Genomic DNA, 15,975 nt, shown 5'->3' with positions numbered 1-15,975 from the left:
CAGTACTATACAATATACGTGTACACAGTTTTTCGTCTTCATTAATCTAAGCTTTGGTGGTTTGTAATTTTCAATAGTCCAGCATTGGTCTCATCCCAGGCTTGCAGGACTAGCGAGGTTCATCCTGTATTGTGAGCAAGGATACAATGAAACACCAAATGTACGGTAACACCTTTATTTTTTACCAATGTTTCATGACTGAAGACGACGCATATTTGCATAAAATATTTACAATAAATTTTCTACTAGAAATATACCTCAAACTTTGTGACTTTCATGTTGACAAGAAAACATAGCAACAGTTTTCATATATATACAAATGTACAAAAGATACCAACCCTCCACAGCAGAAAACATTTGCACCAAATGTCAGCCAAGGAACATCAGCATTGCATGTCTCACACAGCTTTTAAGTATCACTTGGTTTGCTACACTAATATCAGCTTAATAACTGCCATTTTGGATGCTGCATCACAAACAAGTGTTATGACATACTGTACGACTAAAAAAATAATCAGTCCTTTTCCAACAGCATATCTATGGCAAGAACACTCCTAAGGACCTTTAAACTTTTTTTTAACTCAAAACAAAATTACTAAACCTTTCATAGATAAATGTATGATTGCCATATGTGAAAACAAATTTCTCAGTATTTGCTCATACTGTACTGGGTGTCTTATTTTGAAGTTGTAATAATACTGAAATTATTAATTCTGTTCTGCATCAAAATAAAAACAATTCACTACAATATGAACTATTATTACCAGTTAAAAAATTGAGGTTGATTCCCACTAATCCAGGACTTTTCAGAGATTCCATTATCATGACATGTCTAAAGATACACCCCCCCCCCACCCCCATGCATTACTTAAAGTGAAAAGTATACCCTGGGGCAATTTGCTCTTTTTTGTTAGGGGGGGGGAAGGACAATAACTCATTTTATCTCCCAAGTTTTCAGCTACAGTTCTAAAGTTTTGTGCAATTTTAAAAATATTCATAGTTTACCAGTCTAATAACATTGCCTCCATATTTAATGTCAATGCTTACAATAAATACTGGAAAAGTGCCTCTCTCTAATAAGCCGTGTTTGAGGACCTGTACTTCTTTGCTCGAGAATTTCAGTTTTCTTGTAATACAAAAAAGTAGATATTCTAAATTTGTTTAAAATACACATTATATACTGGTGACACCTTGGACCTTCACACTACAAAACTTTTCATAAAATAGCAAGTTAATACAAGGATCTGCCTGTTTCATTATTTGTTTATCCCCATGAAAAAAAAAATCCCATTAATTGCCCACTACCACATGACTAGTTGTGACTAAACTGGACAGCAGGGGTACTGTAAGCAATTTTTGTGAGACTTTGACACTACATTCATTATAAAGTGGACAAAGACCTTGGCAAGCGCTGGAACGTGATGCACAATCCCTCACCTTACCATGCTTTACTATTCAAGATCAACTGGAATACAAGGATTATGGCCCAGGGTCCATGTAACTTCAGTATAATTCCAATCCCAAATATAAACTTCAGTGGTATTTTCTTGTGTATGTATGTGTGTGCATGTGAATGCATACTGCATGTTTTGTGTATGAACAAAAGAGTATGCCTACTGTCCCTATTCACACACACACACATGCATGCATTCACACCCAAATCTACACTGCCCATTCACCTGCAAGCACACAATTTACTAGAAGGCACATACACATACTTTAGTACAAACACATATATTGTCACATAGTGTAGATTTTCTTGTCATAAAGAAAAAATATATTTTTTGATTCAGTACATATTTGTCAGATAATGTTACAAACATGAAATATATTACAGCATTATTCAAGATCTTGCAATAACAATGCATATTCAACATATTTCAAACTAACATGTTGACAAAATCACTACAGATAAAATGTATCATGATTTAGCTACCAACAAATACTAACCACTTAATTTTTCTGGGTGTCCATGAACCACATGGTACACTGTGTGTGCATGTGTGCATGTGTGTGTGAACAGGTATGTAGGAAAATATATAAATTACACACAGTTCATAATAACATATAGTTGCTGCTAAAAGGAATGACTCATTTACTTTGAAAAGAGAATTTGATGCATTTGATATCTGCAAATCATATCTCTGCTAAAACAACACTGCCATTACAAACATTTTCATAAAGATACAAGAAAATACTAAACCTCTCACTACTGTCTGCTGTCAGTCAGAATTTTTTTTTTTTTTTTTACATTACTTCTGTACAATCAATAGATTACTTGCCCGCCCATCTTTATTTGAGTAATAAAACTTGTGACCAACTTTGAGTTGGTTAAGTTATTCATGAGTATTTCTTGCATAGCCAGAGCACTTGTGAAGGATACAAAGAGCAGCAGAAAGTAACAAATGAGAGTAGTTATTAGATTTCTTACAAAAAATATGTGGCTTAACTGGTGATACACAAGGGTAATGAACCATTACCAAAAAAAGGCTTCAAAAACCCAACTGGTATCACAAAAATATTTGTTACACTAACTTAGCATATCTAAAGCTTGAGCACAAACATTTTGGTGAAGAACAGAAGTAATACACAAGCATAAATTCTATAAAATAAAACAATCTCATAAAATATATAACCTGAATAATGGCTACGTAATATGGCAGAAAATATCAAATAAATCCTCACTGTAACTGCAAAAACCCTTAGAAATAGTATTGCATCAAGAAAAAACAATATACTAAATGCTTATTAACAACCATATTTAAGTTACATTAAAAAGGGGAAGGCTGAGGACTGGAGCCCTACCACAACAGCTGCATCTAAGGAATAAGACTTATGGTAATTCACCAACAAACTTCACTATCTGTGAAGGTTACCATTTCCTGCAGATAAAGAAATAACTGTTGCTGCTCATCAGATTTTATGGAATGGCACACAGGAAAACATAGGCTTGCAATGTATAATAATAAAGTATAGGACTCTAAGGGAATTTCATTTAAAATTCCAAGAAATATTAAAATTCAATATTTTATTAATCCTTTGTTAACCACTACCATCTATAAGGCAGAAATAAAAACAACCCCTTATATTTTTTTTAGATAAAATTTGGTTAATACAGCCTTATTGCTTCCTAAATGAAAACTTAATAAATCTTATAGCTCTGTTGGCAAACTGAATCTCCAAAACTTCAGCAAACCCACATTCATGCTTACCCATCACATAAATTATATAACTTTGGTCATTATTATTAAGAGATCAGCTGCCATAGCTTCATATACATATACGTATATAAATATTTACTAACATTCACATGATTTACACAGTACCGTAACTCAGGAAACCTTGGGTATGCACTGCATATGCTGCTCCTACTAATACATCATATAACTATACTGGTCATTTAGTCAGATCAGTATTGCATTGAAAGATATATGACAATATTGAATGAACACCTGAATTTATCTGAGATACATACAGTCATTCACTTATTAACTTAGGGAGAAAATATTTTTAAAAGACATTAACATGTCAACAAACATATTCAATTCAGCCTTCAAACATTTAACGGTATGGCAATCTATATAAAAGGTGTAAAATATAAATGTTACATGAAAGTGTCCAGTATCAGCAATCCTAGTTGGAGTTCAAACAAGTTAAATAAGTGGTTTACCACATTACCTTCTAAGCTGTCTCTCTGACTGGATATTGGTGATTTCCACATTTAATACTACATGATGTGAATTTTCACTTTGAAACCATCATAAAATTACTGTAATGACCAAAAAACACCACTATTAGTGACAAGTACTCGTGTGTATATATATATATATATATATATATATATATATATATATATATATATATATATATATATATATATATATATATATATATATATATATATATACTGTATATATATATTAACCAATTGAAAGGATCACTTTTTATGCTTCATATATTGTCTAGTTTCAGATCTACTGTTACGAAAAAAAAAAACTGGACAGGGAGAAATTATTTAATTAGTGCCCCTTTCACAACTCTTGTAAGATGGCAAACAAAAATTCCTTGAAAATATTTGGAAATAAAAGTCTGTATGGCTTTGAATCACATTACATTATTTACTGGTCAACACAGAAATAAAATTCAACAATATCCATGTTAAAGGTTTAAATAACATGACCAAATCCAAACTTCCATATTTCTTCATGTGCAACTTAATTTTGTTTAGAGGAAAACCAATGAATAGTGCATTTCACTCACTATTCTTAAACGCACACTCGCAAAACAAAAATACTGTAACTACAAAAAAGGTAATATATTAAGACTGAACTATTCAATGATTTTGCTCTCACACATTTCACCTTACTCACAGGCCTTCATACAGCAGAATTGGGAAACCAAAGGCAAACACAAAGAGGACAGAGGTACAAGTATTTTGAGAGAAAGAAAACACATTCACCTTGAGAACTTCCATGTATTCAGATAGACAAGGAACATTTTGAAAGTGAGGCAAGATACAGGTATCAAGAGAGAGATAAGCATTCACAAAGTAAGATACATTAGACACAACATACCGTAAATATAAATACAGGCACAATGAAGAAATTGAGGAAATTTTCATTTGTATTAAATTCTATGGCTACTGCATAAAATGGTTCTCTTTCTTCATTTCATTATCGCCACTTGCACCATTAAATATATTTTGCTTAACTCCAATCTGATTACATCTTACAATACGATCAACAGGAAGTGTGACCATTAACTGATCTCTTGAGGACCCATTGATATGTCAAAAAGTTATGGCCTTACGGAAGCCTATTAAACAGGATCTCGAGGAGTCCCCAAAGGCAAACTTAAAAGTTCTTAAATGACTTTCTAATTTGGATCATTAACTAGTAAAAGAACGTAAAACTGGAGGTTTTACACAACATAAAATCTCTAGAAATGTGTTTTCTCTAGAATTTTCAAGATTTCCACCATCTGTACACAAGTATATTTTAACATGTACAGTTAAGGTCTACTGTGCACATGTATGTGTAATTTTGGTATAAAACACGTTATAAATGGACACGAGTATTTGCAGGACTCGTCGAGATATGCTCAGTTGGGGGCAATATTTCTAATACCTATTTTTTATTTTGGAAAAGCATAAACCATCATGGACTTAGTTAGTGTGTCCCAAATGTAAATCATAATTTATAAAATATTCCAACCATTGTTGTGAATGCAACCAGAACTGAGAAGCCTTACAAAGACACAGTATAACCAAAATCCTAACAAATAACCTGGCAAAACCTTCATTCTCTCAAAGAATGATGTTCAATTCCATGAAGCTGCTGCTTCTACAGAGCAGAGGTTACCATAAATTGGAAGGAGCCATAGCAATTGGGTGAGTTAAGACTGTCAAAGACAATATCATCAGAATAGAACATACAATTTCAGCATGCATTTATACAATTATGATGTAAATTCATTATACACATTGGGATACATAGAGGTCAAAGGTGAATCACTGGGCTGAAGCATTTATGGGAGTGTGCAATTCATACCCAACATGTAGAGTGTTTCAGAGTTGGCCACACAAGATAAGCACTAAACTATAAATTGGCCATTAATAAATAAAATTCTCAAAGAAGATGAATGTTGTACAGAAAACTGAGTTCTTGATTGCATATTAGGACATCCCTGAAGATGAATTTGAAATATAGTTGAAAACTCGGTTCCTGTTTCCATCTTCATTGTGAATTAGGTTTATCATGCTATTCATATGTGTATTGTGAACTTCTCTGTGATTTGCCATTAAGTTTGCCTGGTTTCCTAACTTCATGCCACTATTGCCCATAGGGTTAATGAGTGAAATGATGAAAAATATAAATTCAATTTTTTTTTTAATTTTCAATGTTAATATTACTGAATAATATCAACAATAAAACTATACTGGTACCTTCATACCAATGCTTAAATAACAAGTGAGTACCCTGCCATTATTGTATAATTATATGCTCATATTCCAATATTCAATGAAATACAACTCTCCTATACAGTAGATCCAAGACAACATTTTCACTATTCTTTCAATACAAAGCCACTACTCATCAACCTACATCAACCAAAAATTCCAATTTTGTGCCAATTTGCTAAACAGAATGTTAAATTCCTCATAAACTTCTCAAATCTAACCATTTCAAAATATACAGATTTAAAGAACAGGTTGTAGATGTTCTAAACCTTACATACCTGCTGTAAACAAGAACTACACACATCATAGCTGTGATGCTGAAGTTAAACACTTTGCAACATATTACAGCAGCCTTAGTCTTGAAAAGCTATGTATCCTTAACCAGTCTTAGCATGACTGACTTAACAAAAAAAAAGCACCACAGGAAACTAATATAAGTAAATAATGACTGGGTACTATGTGACTTAGAAAATATTATGGCCTCGCATAACATTAACATCAGGTAATGTGAGCTCAAACATCTGGACCCTGTTTCATAAAATGTCAGGGAAATTTTTTATCCCTTGACTTTGCATATAATCTCAGCTGACCTTACAGGAGTGCCTTATTGCAGGGCGTAACTTCTCTTACAACAGAAAATGACCTCTCCAAAGAATCATCACCCTGTGCAGGTTTAATTGCACAATTTCAATAATTATTTCCTAATATAGTTTTCTGTCATTCCTTTCAATCTTAAATGATATACCTTTATTATAGAATGACATTACATATTCACTTCTCACTTCCTCCTTGGGACTATTTAGGAAACACACAAAATATTATTAAAAATGAATGAACAAATAGAATTCAATGGGCTGGCTGATAATAATTGAGATAGGTCCCTGGCACTGCCTACTTGATATGGGGTACTTTTGATTAACTGGTTTATAAATTACATGAATTCCTGCAACACAAAAATATATACAGGTCCAGGAATCACTAGAATTTCAGTAATAATTATTTTAGAATCTTGGTAAATGCAAATCCTCTATTATCTTATACAGTATAAACTGTAAATATAACATAAAACTCAGGGGTTTATCCACCTAAAGTTCTGTAATACCTATCACTGGAATGCACAAGATTTGTCTAAAAGGAGGTATAAGGGATCTTTACACCTTGCAAATCCATTCATACAAAAAGAAACCTACTGGTAGTTACACCCCCCAATAAAGAAAACGTTTGCATCCCTTGTTCCCTTTTCCACTAGCGAAGTGCCAAGACCTCTTGACCCTCCCTTTAGCACCATCCTATGTTATGCTGAGCCAAAGCCCAATTGCTTTATGTCATGAATCACTGGCCTCACCAAAAACTCTTCTTTGGCCTCTTGAATACTCACACAGTTACATTTCTACTATCACAAATTAAGTGTACTGTACCTGTAAGAAATGCTTGAATAGTTTTCTAATACTTTACTGATAAAACAAAACTCTTCTTTAATATAAACATCACATTCAGTGTTCAAACTCATTCAGTCACATCAAGCCTTCCAACATCTTGCCCCATTACAAGAAACAATAAATATATTCATCTGGAAAATGTTTCTTTTGAAGAACAGTTGATACTCTAATTCCTGGACTCAACAGTCATTGTTAACTACTCTTTACTAATAAAATGCTCACCATTGCAAATGTAAACAACCATCAACATATCTTCAACTCTCACAAGACAACAGCTATGTCTATTTTGGTGTGAGTACCTGTTCTAAAATGCTGCCAAAAGAAGTGGTTATATGTATTATTGCACCACAAAATTTTTGTACTCAAGACCTGACAGTCTTTGGTACGTTGCACATCTCTTCAATATTTGCCTCTTTACACTCAGCACCATGGTGACCTACCTGCCCACAGTTGTAGCAAGACTTCTTGGCACCAGCGGACGGATTGGGCGTGTGGGGCATGGTGGGAGGGTAGTGAGTATAGGGCAGTCCTGCTGCAAGTCCTGGGCCAGGAGTGGAGGGTGGTCCAATACCAGTTGGGGTGCCACATGCAGTGCCTGGGCCACCTCCACCCTGGGTGGTGCCGCCTAAAACAGGATACTGACTACTATACACAAATTCTGCTGCATTTAATCCATTACCCATTGCAGGAAATGCAAAGTTTGGGGGCAAAGGAGAAGAAACAAAACCATTAGACAGGGCAGAACTGTGTGCTGGCATAAACCCTGGAAATTGTGGAAACATTGGTGCACTCATGACCACAGGGTACCCAGGAGGATTGTACTGTACACTGCTGTGTGGAACCCCAGAGCAAGAGTTGCCAGGAGGTACCTGAGCAGTTGGAGCCGAAGCCACACTAGGGACGGGAGTGTGGGCTCCAGGAGGGTGAGGGCCATCTGGATGGGAGGCTGCTGTGTGGGGAGACCCACCATTTCGCCCAAGATTATTTCCGGTCAAGGTGCTGGGAATCATGCTGCCTTCAGATGGTGAGCGCATACAACATTGAGGGTCTTGTTGTACTAATGGGACTGCTCCTGGAGCAGGTGGTGTGGTTTCACGACTTGTCTTGTCACTATTCAGGGGCACAGGATTTCTGGGTGCCACCACTGGTGTTTGAGTTTGCAAAGGTAAACTTGGGTACCTAATCATTCCTTGGTGGAAATTAACATAGCCAAGGTGATGGTAAGGCATAAGACGATGTCTTGTTAAGTTTGCCTGTGGAGGCAGCAGGATTGGATTCGGAGGGTGGTGTAAAGGGGGCGGAGTCCCCCCCTCACTAGCACCCGATCCCAACAAACCTAACGAGTCCCCATTTTCACATATATCCACTCCGTCCACTTGAGTTTTCCCTGAAAAGTGAAATATGTCATTAAATAACAACTATGGGAAATATATTTTTGCAGTACACTTATTATTTGAGATACGTATAACAATCAGAGCATTGGTGTTAACCCATTAAGCGTCAGTGCCGTTTTGAAATGGCGGAACAGCATTGTCACCACAGCGTCACGGCCGTTTGTAAACGCCGCTGTTTTTACGAATCTCTTACATTCAATAGCGACATCTTACAGCCTAAGTAAGTGAAGACAGGAATAGTGGCAACTGTCCCACATAGCTTAAGATGTCATATCAACTTGGGGTGGTGGTGGGGGACAGACACACTAGCAACTACACAACATATTCATTTCATATCTAACTTACAAATAAAATTTTATTATTTCAGTGATGTGAGGTAGTGCTCTAGGCACCTGGTAGGGTGTGAGGAACAGATTGCCTCCATGCCTTATCCCATATTTATCCCTCCCTAGCATGCCACACTATGTAGTAGCTTAGAGGTCCTAATAACTTTTATTCAAGTGTCTTTGCATTGCCATATATTTCCTTACAAAGAGCATGGTATTGTTTTCGTGGCGTGAGGGTGTTGACACATGTGTAAGGATAGAGGTGTTACCATTATAATATTTTTGGGTCAAGTATTTAGATAAATAATTGTTATATTTCCTTGAGAAGTCATATAAACCAATAGAAATAAATAAAATTTATGTAAGCAGGTAGAAAACAATAACATACAATTCAATTTATTGAAAGAAAAAATATAGCATTGTATATGTTCAGTCAAACTGGCTAGACGGTGAAGACGTATTTGTTGCTGTCGCATGTCAAGGCAAAATAAATTAGTAAAACCTTATAATTTGTATACAGTATTTATTACTTAGTTTTCCATGGGTTTGTGAGAAATTAGGAGAGAAATAAAATATTTATGAATGTAAAACAGAGAAAAATCATTTTACATTCCTATTTGGCTTGCTTGCCTGAGAGGCCCTGGGGAATTCTCCGAGATGCACGCAATTTTTGTTCCCTTGACAACAAAATACACCATTTATGCCTTTTTTATTTACCTGAAAAGACAGCTTTTGATAGAACTTGTGGACACTTAAGAGGTATTAAAAAAAGAAGGGGGTGGGGTGTGCTTCAAATATGATCTGCTTAAAGTCCTTATATGGTTCCCAGGAGGAATTTCTTCTAAACATCTATTTTCAGCAAACAAAGCACTATGTAGCAATTACAGAATTAAAATTTACATCAATCATAAGTGAAGAGAAAAAAAGTTAACAGTTAAGTTTGATAAATTTTATGACCTAGATTCAATTTATCTAATAAATAAGCCCTGCTTCACCTCAATGAACAATTGCAATTCTTTAATCAAAGTTCTAATTTTATTTTAATACAGTATTATCTCCGTTAGCCGGAATCCCTCAATCCTTGAACTCTCCGATAGCCAGAATTAAAATTTTCTCAGAAAATCGTTCCCAAAACCTGATTTTTTCGGAAATTCAGGCTTTGGGAACGATTTTCCAAGGGGCACATTTTCCGGAAAATTATGAGAAAATTTTCCGGACACCTGGAAAATTCCAGGGATGGTGGGAGTTATTTTCCGGGTTTGAGAGATGATGTAATGGGTAATTTCTGGAACTTCTGAGAACATTTTTCCGATACCCCGAAAATTCCGAGGATGAGGGATTTTTTCTGGCTTTGAGCGAGTCGTCTCGTTACCCGGAAACCTCTCATTCCCAGAAGTGCTCTGCACCAATTGTTACGACTAACGGATATATCACTTACTATGCAACGTATTACAGTAGAGATTTGTTTTCCATTTCAGGAATGAACTTAGTGAGTGTAAAAATTCTACAGGGTCATGGGACCAAAACTATCTGTCCACTTCAACCTCCAACTACTTGGCTTGGAATAAAATTGACATAAAAATTCATGCTATTTCATAGTTGAACTGTGTAAGCTGGTAAAGAATTACTCCCTTTATCACAGGATAACTTCTAAATGTTTACCTGAAAGCTATGGACAAATAAATATCCTGGAGGGGGAGGGAGGGAGTGAGTGAGTGAGAGAGAAACTGGCTGGCATTTTCCTACCTCTTTTATCTGTATGGTTGTCTCTTGTGTGATCAGGACTAGGTGTCTGAGGCGGAGATGAATACTGTGATGAGGAAGGTGATGAATCTGAAGACCGTGAACAATTCTTCATATGGCCGTGTCCTCTTGGGTTTCCTTTGTGAAAACCTCGTGTACTTCCACTACTACTGCTACAGCTGCTGCTACTGCTTCCTCCTCTGCTGCCATAACCAGAGTTTATAGTTGTTCCATGGTGATGTGGTGTGGCTTTTAAATGAGCCATGGGACCAATTGGTGGTATGTGTGGCAGAAAAAAGGACCGATGGGGATGCTGTGCAGCATATCCAGGTGGTACATAAGTGTGCGTACCTCCAGGTGCTCCTAATGGAGAATATAAGTATGCGGGAGGGAACTGACCTCCTGGAGGCACCATGGGTACCAACCCTCCATTCCCTGGTGGAGGAACACCTATGCTACCAGATGATGTGTAAACTGGCATGTTACCTGCTGAGGTGTATATAGGCATGGCAACACTACCTACAGGAGATGGTTGCGGCAGAGTCATTCCAACTGGAGCCGTGTAACCTGTCATGTTTAAGGGTGCTGAGGCTGGAACACCCATATTACTGCTACTCACACCAGGATTGCTTTTACCACCATGCCCATTGTTGCATGTGTAGTACACCTGAAAGAGATAATCCACACATTCATATAAACCCTGATTGAGTCTGTATTTAAAATAGGGATTCCAGAAAACCATTAAGATGCAAGGAATAGCTTCCCTATAATAATATTGCCAACCTCTTTTTTTTCCTTGGTAAATGTAAGATATATAATTTAAATATTGTTTGTGTATTGTGTTAGTTTGCCTCTCAAACAATTCTAATAAATTCTCTCTCTTCATTTTGAAAAGTAATCATCTGCCACAATCTATTTGATCCAGCAGCTTGCAGCTACTGTGTAGTTTTCACATTCCCCTTTTATATGGCCTTACTTCCCTGATAACACTGAAAGACTTCACAGGAAAAAATGGGCTGAAAGAGATTTGTTTTCCTAACCTGCTGAACTCCATTACTCATTGTGAGCCCAGTGCTTGTGCTTGGAGTGGGTGGCTCCCGTGATGGTGTACGTGGAGGGGGGCACAGTGGAGGCGGAGGAGTTCTATGTTGGCCTGGAGGCAGCTGCGTGGCTATGTGGTGCTGGCCAAGGATATTAGCAGAACCAGCAGATGGTGGTGGAGTCTTGTGGTGGATGGGTGGTGGAGGAGTGGTCATATAATGAGGAACAGGAGTAATAGGAGAAACAGAAGCAGGGACACTGCCGGAAGAAGTCGAGGTAGTAGAAGAAGAGATGCAAGTAGAATGGGCTCCCTGAATGCTAATGGAATTAGCTGGTGAAGTACCGACAACAATTGCAGAAGAAATACAAGGTGGCTGCTGCATTATCACTGGTGCCCCTTTTGGACTATGTGAATGTGTGATTGAGTGGCACTGAGTAACATGCGTTGTGGCAACAATGTTAGCAGTGGTCGTTGTTGTCAGTACAACACTCCTGGAAGTGGTCACCACTATAGCTGTGCTGGGAGATATAGTGTTAGCAGATTTATTATTATTAGAGGAGGGGGAAGAGGAAGAAGAAGAGGAGGAGGAGGTAGAAGAGGAGGAGGGGGATGAAGAAGAGGAGATTTTTAAAGAGGCAGGGGATCCTGATAAGGAAGAGGAAGAGAGGGAGGATGAGGAAATAGAGGTGGAAGTAGAGCTGGAGGTGGTGATGGTAGGTGTAGCTGCAGAAGTGGTTGATGACACAGTCTGGGTAGAACATGTGGTGGTAGTGGGAGAGTTACCAGTGATGCATGATGATTGAGGACAAGCTCCTTTATGGGATGATACTGGTGGTGTTGGAGAATTCAAAGAACCCTGGCTGGTTTTATTATTACTACAGGTATTTATTGTTTCTGACACAGTGTTTTGTAATGCATTTTGGGAAGATGTCTGAGTGTTACTAGTTGAGGTCTGACAATAAGAGTGTGTATTAAGTGTGTCGCTTGATGTGCTTGACAATGAATGGCTTGGCATTGTACTGTGTAAAGAATTATGTACTGTTGACTGTGAGTTAAGGGAGGTGTGAGCAGCAGTAGCTGCAACAGAATGATTATGAATGGAATTGTGAGATGGATTGTATGAGGTATGATGGGGGTGAGGTGTAGAACGAGGGTGCAAAGCAATGGATGAAGGATTAGTGAAGCCATTAGGGATGTGGGGGGCAGGAGACTCTATTCCAGCCAAAACTCGACGAAGCTTGGTGAGAGCACCCTTGGTCAGGCCCACCATATCTATAAGTTCTCGGTCACTCATTTTTTTTAACTGCAAGGTAAAAAGAAAACTCAATTAAACATAAATTTTAAGTGTGTAGTAGTCTCTCCGTTAGCTGGAATCTTTGATCTCTGGAACTATTCCAATGTGGATATTTCTTTTTTTGAGCACTCCGAGAAAAATCTCTCTATTACATGCATGGGAACGAATTTCCAAAAGGTGCCGGGCATGTGGGTGGGTAGGCCCAGAGGGCTCGTGAGCTACGATTGGCCACTATTGTCATGTGACTGCACATGATTGGTTGATGCATCTCACAGCCTATCTCCTCAAACACTTGCATTATGACACACTTAGTTCATTGTAAGCTGCCACTGTAGAAGCTCTTTTGCTCGCTTACTGCTGTTTTCGCATATGATCCTTGTTGTGCAGTATTGTACTGCACAGTACCGTTATAGCATTGTTAAAACAAAAAGTAATAAAAGTTACATATACTGTACACTTACTAAGTGTGAATGTACCAGGTGTACAGTATGTACATAGCAGAATGGACAGTGTATACTAAAGGGTGCATTTACAGTGTGCAGTGCATGCATAAACCCTCTGTCATGGACGGAGAGGAGAGTGACAGTTAGCAACAACTGCTATAGGAGATGGTACACGACAAAGGCAGGTCATCCTGTATCATCATATCACCATTTGGTCTGCCTGCATCACAAGCACAAGACCACAGCATCTGCTGGTGAGTAAAGTCTAGTGTAAACAGCACTTGAGTATATTTGTTTATTTACAATATATTGTACTTGTACAGAGGTGTTTGCATAAATAAATACAGCTCTGTTTCTGTCTGCACGAGATGCGGAGTTTAGATTCAAGGAAAACTTTCCCCAGTACCCGGAAAGATTCCGGTGATGTGCAATTTTTATCGGGGATAAGAAACTTTATCTCCATACTCAGAAATATCTTCATCCCATAACCGCTCATTATTCTGGCTAACGAGGAGAATACTGTACTGTATATATAAACATTCCTACCCTTGTGCAAGTCAGAGAAGCTACAACTTAGCACACAACTGAACTTTCTTTACAAGTAAAATTTAAAATTGCGCACTTCAATTGCCATTACACAAAATGATAAGGATTTATCTTTATAATTCAAGCAGACAACTTCATGCATTTAGTGTAAAGTATTACCATTAACATTTTACTTAAATATATACTGTACAACTACATTTACTATTGAGTCAGAAGTATATACACTCACAATAGCACCAGGAAGTGGCTTGAACCCTTCAAAACAATGTGCTACAGGAGAATGCTATGAATCAATTATTCTGACAGAAAATAATGAAGAAGTACTTACATTACACTGAACAATATAAGAAATACTAACAATTCATATAATAACAAAATAAGGTATTTGGGCTATACAATTGGGGATCGGGATAAGGATAAATGTTAGTGATAAAATTAAAGGTAGGATGATCAAGGGAAGGTGGAATCTGGCACATATGAATGAAACTAATAGTTGGGTCCTCTAAAAAATACAAACTCTGGGAGGATTGGGAAAGACAGCCCCCAAACATATGTGGAGTGAAGGGCTGTGGCTACCCACCCTCAGATATACAGCTAACACCTTCATTGATTGATTGACTACCAATGAATACTTTCAGTTAACACATGCATTGATACAATTTAATTTACATCTTGTAAGAATGACAAGGAATCTTCATTAGGCCCACCCGAATGTGACTCAGTCTGTGCAGAGTGTGTGGGGAGGCATAGGTGGCACTTGTGATTACCTCCCCTAACTACCACTCCTCCCTATGATCTGGTGTCAATGGCAATAGCCCTTGTTACCTGAAGTCATAACTCCTGTCACCACACATCTACAGCCTTTCAGCTTGGTGATTCCTTTGAAATGTTGACAACTTGACACTGACTGACCAGAGGCTGTTTGGCAACTTAATGTAGAGAAAAAATTACCTGCTCCTGGCACACTGAAGGACAAGCAACCCAATGACTGACCTGCCTGGTTAAACATGTACAATGAGATGGGGTCACAGCACCTGACAAGTCTCTGTCCAGGTGTTGTATTTTCCTCTCAAAGCAATAGCATGTCTGACAGGCAAGTGCCGGGCACATATCGTATACGTCAGCGTATAAGACGGAATTTGAACCTTAAAAGAATCAGCCCAAAATTAGGGGTTGTCTTAAACATCGGGTATAAAATCCGAACCTCTACATCCTACCGATCGTCTCGCGAAGCAAGTTTTTAAATTAAAGAAAATACCTGCAGTGTATTTAATGCAAACTTTTCTAATATTTTACAGTACTATATTATACATAAATAAATAAACAAATAAATCAGTAAATCCATTTCAAGTAAATGGTAAAATTTTACTCGACACCGACATTAGTTCCGGTAAAATAACAGACGCCTAAGTGACGTCACTAGTGTTTACACTACACCAGCTGGTAACGTTTGATGCCATAACTTGAAGTGAATTGGCCTTATTTTAAATAATCAAGGATGCGTTGCTTAGCAGTGTGTTTAACAGCATCACTCCACTGGTCATTGGGATGGTTGGTAAAGGACTACTGGGGCAGTAAGCTCCCAGAGGTAAGTGTCAGATTTGTGGTAGTCTTATACAGAAAGTATAGCTCAAAACCTACGTTTTAAATGGAAATTTTGGGAGTCGTCTTATACACCCCGTAGCCTTGTACGCCGATATATACAGTAGACATGAAAATCATTTGCCCGGCCTCTAATCCAGACATTGCGCATCTGCACAGACTGATGTGACTACAACATTTGGTGAAG

The 15,975-nt window shown here is 37.5% G+C and overlaps 1 protein-coding gene across 6 annotated transcripts in view; it reads right to left on the bottom strand.

Moving 5' to 3' along the window:
• Positions 1-159: 159 nt before the first annotated feature.
• Positions 160-15,975, bottom strand: part of LOC121864143 (mucin-17-like) — a 28,897-nt gene continuing 13,081 nt past the window's right edge. For all 6 annotated transcript variants that reach the window (XM_042363088.1, XM_042363089.1, XM_042363091.1 and 3 more), the window contains 3 exons: positions 11,902-13,206; positions 10,865-11,528; positions 160-8,785 (listed from right to left, as the gene is read on the bottom strand). In XM_042363088.1, coding sequence (XP_042219022.1) covers positions 7,761-8,785; positions 10,865-11,528; positions 11,902-13,206 — 2,994 coding nt within the window. In that variant the 3' untranslated portion in view covers positions 160-7,760. The remainder of the gene's footprint in view (positions 8,786-10,864; positions 11,529-11,901; positions 13,207-15,975) is intronic.

Source organism: Homarus americanus, unplaced genomic scaffold (genome assembly GCF_018991925.1).
Source record: "Homarus americanus isolate GMGI-L3 unplaced genomic scaffold, GMGI_Hamer_2.0 scaffold26351, whole genome shotgun sequence".
In the NCBI taxonomy this organism is placed as follows: Eukaryota; Metazoa; Arthropoda; class Malacostraca; order Decapoda; family Nephropidae; genus Homarus; species Homarus americanus.
This window is presented reverse-complemented; position numbering and strand designations above follow the sequence as displayed.